Source organism: Macaca mulatta, chromosome X (assembly GCF_049350105.2).
Source record: "Macaca mulatta isolate MMU2019108-1 chromosome X, T2T-MMU8v2.0, whole genome shotgun sequence".
Classification (NCBI taxonomy): Eukaryota; Metazoa; Chordata; class Mammalia; order Primates; family Cercopithecidae; genus Macaca; species Macaca mulatta.
This window is the reverse complement of record NC_133426.1, coordinates 56,537,809-56,544,415: the sequence shown is the minus strand read 5'-3', so window position 1 is coordinate 56,544,415 and position 6,607 is coordinate 56,537,809. Positions and strand designations below refer to the sequence as shown.

Here is a 6,607-nt window from a genome sequence, read left to right as displayed (position 1 = left end):
TAAAGGGAATCCAAACACAGAATAAAGTATATACATGTATGACATTTCATATGTTGGGGGAAAAGATAAATATGTTAACAACTGGCTAACCTTTGGGGCAAAAAAGTTAGAATACCTAAATCCATATATCAAGATAATTCCAGACAGGACAAAACATTTTCTTAATGAAACCATATAAGTTAGAGAAATACAGGATAAGATTTATATAATCTTGGGGTGGGATAACCCTCCTAAACACGATCCTAGGGCCAAAAGGCAAAAAGAAAAAGATTTATCCATTTTTTAATTTTTTATTTTTTTTTAGTCATTTTTAATGCATTTTTCTCTGTGCACAAGAGAAATAACTGATGAAGTCAAAAGATACACTTTCCTTTATACATAGCAGTTAAAAGTAATGCAAACATCACATGACACTTTCAGTGAAAGTTACATTTCCAATTACAAATCAAAATGCATATTAGGGTCTCTTTATGGGAGAAGTTGAAAAGGAAGTCTTAGGTAAAAAGCACTTTCCTGGCATTACTACACTGATCCTTCGGGCTGCACAAAGATTAAGGTCATATACAGTCAATCTGCAAATGTTGACACAATGTTACACTGTAAATTTTCTGTACAATTAAATGTATACTTAGAGATACCAGGATAAACATTTCTACTATATTTTAACTGAACTTGCCTAGCCAACATTTTCACTGAGAAGTTTATCAAAGATGCTGTAAGATTCTACAAAACTGTGAGACACATACCTAGCTCCAGAAACATTTCTTGTATTCTTTCTCATTTTGGTTACACATATTACACTCAGATTCTACTGTAATATTTTTAGATGTACAGTGCCAACTGTGCTTACTGTACTGTATACAAATATAGCAAAAAAGATCAATGAATGGTATAAATCTTACAGCATTTTGCTAGCAAAAATACATGCCAAAGTCACAATAAGCAATATCGTACCACAAATTAGAGAGCTTCAAATAATTTGCCTCTGTTTTTAATATCTTCATTCTACATTAAATTACTATCATAGGCTAATGTTTAAAAATGCAAATAAATTGGACATCTGTAGGACAACACTTGTTCACCCAACTGTGAAGGTTGATACTTGTTTCCAAAAATCACAATAAATGCAGAATAAAGAGAAGTGTTTGCATGCAACACTTTTGAGTGAAACAGCATTGATTCCCACCATTCAAATCGGGTAAGGAAGGAAACTAAAGGAAATAAGGAAGGAAGGAAACAAAGAGGGAGGAAGGGGGGAGACAAGACGAAGGGAAGGAAAGAAAAATAAGCAAAGGAGAAAGGGAGTGAGGGAAGTAGGAGAGAGGGACTCCATCTTAAAATGCATCATATTAGACTGATAACTAGACAGATTTAAAAGAATCAAAATGAAAGTAAAGAACGATTTTGTGTGTGTGTTTAAAGATTTAAGAGCCATTATCAAAAATAAGATACATTTTTTTTCCAGGTACAGAAATGTGATTACGATGGCTGGGAGCCCAGCAGCCTTTCAATGGCTGCATTGATGTCGCCTCCTGTTGCTATTAGGGCCTGCAAGTTTGCTTCACGGTTTAAGAACCCCATTGCGTTGAGCTGTTCCAGTTGTTGCTGAAATCTGACTTCTGGATTCGGCAGCTGTGGAGCATTTGCTCCAGCCAGAGCCTGCACCATTTGCTGAATGAACTGCTGGTTGGGTCCAGATTCTGATGTAGGACTCGTGGTTTCACTGGGTGCAGCGCTGGACACAGTAGGCCCAGTGGGGCCACCAGAGCCGGTGGAGCCAGGGGGGCCTGCAGGGCCAGTGGGTCCTATGGGCCCAATGGGGCCTATGGGGGTAAAAGGGACTATAGGGCCTATGGGGCCTAGGGGGGTGACTGGGCCTACAGGGCCTATAGCGGTTCCCAGCACCCCCACCCCCACACCTGGAGTGAAGCTTGGAATCAGGCCAGGTGCTTCAGTGGCTAATGTCTGTAGCCCCTGCTGGATCTGCATTAAAGCCTGCATTGCTCTTGGGTTTGACATGGCTGACAGTGTGTCTGGATTCTGCATCTGCTGCAGGAAGGCTGGGAGCTGTGGCCGCATCTGCTCCTGCAGCTGAGGATTTGCAGTAAACAGCGGGCTATTCAGCATCATCTGTGCAGCCAAATCTGGATTCTGGCTCAGCGACTGCATCATGCTTCTCATGTAGGGCGCCGACAGCATATTCTGAATCAGCTGGGGGTTTTCAGTTATCTGTTGCAGCAGGCTCTGCATGCCTGGGGTACTAAAGATGCTGGCGACATAATTAGCGGCAGCAACGGTGTTCCCAGTAGCATTGCTGGAACTATTGCCAGAACCACTACCAGTGCTCGTGGTCGTGCTGGTAGTTGCAGAACTCTGGGTAGCTGGCGGTGGTGCCCATGGATTGGGTAGTGGATCGCGATTTTCTGTGCGGGAAGGCTGCGTACCTTCCCCAGAGGAGGAACTACTCCCCACGGAGGCAAATGGATTACCCCCAAACTGCTCTTGTGCGGCATTCAGCATCGGCTCTTGAATGTCAGTGTACATGCGCCGTAAAGCATTATAGCCACCTGGGATGCTTTCTAGATTGCTAAGAGCCAGGTCTTGATTTCTCATCATCTCTTGCATCATGGCTGGATTCCTGGCAATTTCGAGTGTCTGCCTCATTATATCTGGGTTGTTGAGCAGGTGACTGATTTCTGGGTTTCTCTGAATCAATTGCTGCATCTGTGGATTAGCCATAATGAGCTGCCTCATCAGATCGGGATTCGAAAGCATGCTCTGAACAAAGGGATTTTCCATGATCTGGATCATCATCTCAGGGCTGGCCATGAGCTGCTGCTGCATCTGGCTCTGGAGCTCAGAGAAGTTGGTAGAGCTCAAGCCCAGGCTGCTAAGGCCTGCAAGTCCTCCCAGGCTCCCCAACCCAAACGGGTTGCTATTTGTGGAAATAGGTGTGGAGTTACTCCTGGGAGTCGACGCCGAGGTAGCGTTAGTTCCCGCGGCATTGCTAGGCTGCGTGGACTGGCCCTGAGGTCGGTTCTGGCTTTTGATGACAAGGTGAACAGTGAGCCCATCATGGATGCCATGCTGGATCAAGGTATCTTGATCTTTTAAGATTTTTCCGGCAAAAATCAGCACGAGCTGATCGGTTTGGGATTTGAAGCGTTTCGAAATCGCTTCCTTAAACTGCTGAACCGAGCTGTTCTCGGGCACCGCGAACTCCTCTTTCTCTTTGGGAGTCTTCACAGTGACTTTGATGATTTTAGGCTCAGCCTGGGCAGCAGCCGAGCCTTGGGCCGCAGCAGGGCCGCGGGAGGGGCGCGGGGGGCCGCTGCTCTCGCCATTCTCAGCCATGGCGGCCGCGGTGACGCAGGCGGGCAGGGAAGGCGCGGGCGGGCGAAAGAGAGAGAGCGAGGGAAGGAGGAAGGAAGGAGGCGCCGCCGCAGCGGGCTGGGCCGGGTCGGGCGGGGAGCGCGGAGCACGGTACCTCTCTGATGAAGACTGCGGTTCCCTGGTCCTCCGGTGGAGAAAGGCCTGGGCGTAGGCCGCGAGCTGAGGTCTCCGCGCTCCGGTCTCTGGGCCTCCTCCTCCGCCGCCTTGTGATCCGACCGCGCGCACTCCCAGCAACTCTGGCAGCCGCTCCGCCTGCTGCTCCCCGCCCCTTCCCCTCCCCCAGTTCGGCGCTCGCCTCCCCGCCCCCTCTGCTGACGCGGCGCCAGGCCTAGATTGATAGATTTGGCTCGGTCAAAATTAAAAACTTCTGCACTGAAAAGAAAAAAAGGGAGAGAGCGAAACAAAGGGAGAGAGAGAGAAGAGAAGAGAACAGTACAGAGCAGGCGAGGCAGAGGGTGGGACGGAGAGAAGGAGGCGGTAGAGAGTCAGCTTCTGTAAACCACATTAAAAGACCAATGGAGAATGTATATTAGCAATCTGTAAGGCAGTAAAAGGGTGAAAGCCTGAATCGAACCGATCCCACATATAAGACGAAAAATGAATAATAAAGAACTCTGACAAAGCAAAAAGAAAGAGGAACACCCCCAATGGGGGAAGGGAAGAAGACAGAGCAGGAGCATGCATTTTACAAAAGGAGTGCAAATGGCCAATAGACATTTTAAAAAAGATGATTAATTTCACTAGCAATAAAAAAAAATTCAAGTTAAAACAATAAAATTCTACTTTTGGCTTATCATATTGGCAGGGAAAAAAAATAATGATAAACCTTGTTGTTGACAGGGACCCTAAAAAATGCACTCTCAGGCTAGTTGAAGTGTGAATTGTTACAACCATAGGGCAATTTGAAAATATATATCAGCATTTTGAATGTTTACACCTTTATTTAGAAATGCCTAACCTAGACAATTCGCCTAATAATCGTATGAGGATGCAAAACTATTTATGTATAAAATGTATATACATTGTAGCATTTAAAACGTTATTTAAATATATTAAATATCTGTTTACATAAGATTAGTCGAGCACATAATATTACCATACAAGAAAATATAGAGTGTCTTTAAAGGTATACATGAACTAAACTGTAGTTATAGGGAAATCACAGATTATTTTCAATTTTGCCTTTGTATATTTCTGTACAGTTAAAAACTATATAAGAATGTATGTTCCAATATCAAAAATACAATATATTTTTATTTTAAAAGCAATTTTTGAACAGTTAGTTGTATATGTAAACCGTATGTGTAAAAAAATCTGAAAGGCTATACACAAATAAGTTAATGGCTGTTAGTACTGTTTGCTGAAATTATGAATAATTCTTATTTTCTACTTTCATAAGATTTTGAATTTTCTGATGATTTTTGTAAGTATGCACTACAGAAAGGTATTTTGGGGAAGAGTATGGGTAGAAATTGACAGGCACATAATAGTAGTGGCAAACATTGACATATTTACCTAATTTCATTACAGATTAAATAAGAGCAATAAAGATGTAGCAATGCTCAGAAAGAGAACTTGAAAAATAGAAGAAATAATTTCAAATTTATCTATATATTTCTAACTCTAGGTTAAACCACACAAAAAATTATTCCCCTACCCCCACCCTCTACCAAGCAGCCACCAAAGAACCACTGATTTGAACATTTAACAGCATTTCAAACTCATTAGGTCACAAATACTTTAATAAATCTCAAGATAAGAAAAATATATATATACAGGTATGTTATATCCATTGATGGAGAAATGGAATAATATAGTATGTTTAATATAATTAATAAAATACAGAGGTAAAAGAATGACTAGCTTTAAATATGTTAATATGTATAGATCTAAAAAGCTAAATTAATTAGTGTTAGGGTGGTGCAAAAGTAATTGCGGTTTTTGCCATTGAAAGTAATGAATTGTTACTATTATACAATGGTTTTTGCCATTGAAAGTAATGGCTAAAACCACAATTACTTTTGCACCAACCTAATACATGCCAAACAGCATTCTAATACATTCTTATGTATATTTGAAATATTCTTTTAGAAATATACCAAACTTGCACACATGAGGAAGAAGAAATGGAACAGGATATAGGCTAGTGATTAAAGGGAACTTAAATATGTAAAAATGCTTTTTATCTTTAAAATGAAGGCAAGTATGGTAAAATATCAGCAACAGTTAATCATGGGTGGTGAGAATATGAAAATATTATAGGTAATATTTAATTTCAATAGAATAAAGCTAGATATTAATAATCAAAGTATGAACAAAAAACCAATCATTTGATTATTAAAACAAAACTGAATAATTTTGGGACAAAGTGCAATGTTCTTATTAGAATAAATTTACCAAAATAATGATAATGGGAGCATATACAGCAACAATAATGCTAGGAATTTTCTACGTGTGATCTGAGAACATTGTTAAGAATGCATGTTTCTAGGCCCCATGCCAAACCTACTGAAATAAGCAGTGCACTGGAAGCTGCATTTGTGTCAAGCTCCAGTTTAATATTATTTCATTTATTAAGTACTATGTGGATGAACTCAGAGTCAAATTTATACATTCAAAGATTTAAAATATCAAACAAAAGATTGAAAATAAGTGAAGTAGGCATTTGAATAAAGAAGACAACGGAAAATAAAAGGAGAGAAACGGGGTGACAGCTATAGAATGATAAAAGCAAATATTAATGAATTAACAAACAGAAAAAATAAAATTTGTTAAGTAAATCTAAGAAGATATTTGAAGAATCAAGTCAAATACACAAATCTTTATTAATTGGTGATTGTCTTGCCTGGCCATTCCCTCACCAAAATACACATCAGAGGGGCAAAACCATACTCACCCTCTTAAGGAAACTTTCCACAAACACATTTCTTCGCATTCTCTTTCTTTACCTTAAAAATTATGTGATTTTTTTGACATTTTACTTCAAAATATGTTACTGTTAATGTTTTAAGTTACAATGAAATAAAATTAACATTTTAGTAGTCGAATATACATATCCTCATTAGTGAAAAGCACAGCATTAATTAGCTGAAACAAAGAAAGCACACCAAGAAAAATATACAAACTAGTATTGTGTGAATAAAATTTAGTCACAGATGAAAGGGACTTTTTTTTTTTTTTTTTTTTTTTTAGTAAAAAAGAAATGCATTGTAAA

The 6,607-nt window shown here is 40.0% G+C and overlaps 1 protein-coding gene across 2 annotated transcripts; it reads right to left on the bottom strand.

Moving 5' to 3' along the window:
- Positions 1 to 270: 270 nt before the first annotated feature.
- On the bottom strand, positions 271 to 3,631 carry UBQLN2 (ubiquilin 2). 2 transcript variants are annotated; one of them, XM_077989150.1, is made up of 3 exons: positions 2,135 to 3,631; positions 1,920 to 2,050; positions 271 to 1,823 (listed from the first exon to the last, which is right to left on the bottom strand). In XM_077989150.1, the coding sequence occupies exons 1-3, from the start codon at positions 3,352 to 3,354 to the stop codon at positions 1,480 to 1,482; spliced, it is 1,695 nt and encodes a 564-aa protein (XP_077845276.1). In that variant the 5' UTR covers positions 3,355 to 3,631; the 3' UTR covers positions 271 to 1,479. The 2 variants fall into 2 exon arrangements, with proteins under 2 accessions (XP_077845276.1, XP_077845275.1); XM_077989149.1 differs by having other exon boundaries at positions 1,920 to 3,631.
- Positions 3,632 to 6,607: the final 2,976 nt, after the last annotated feature.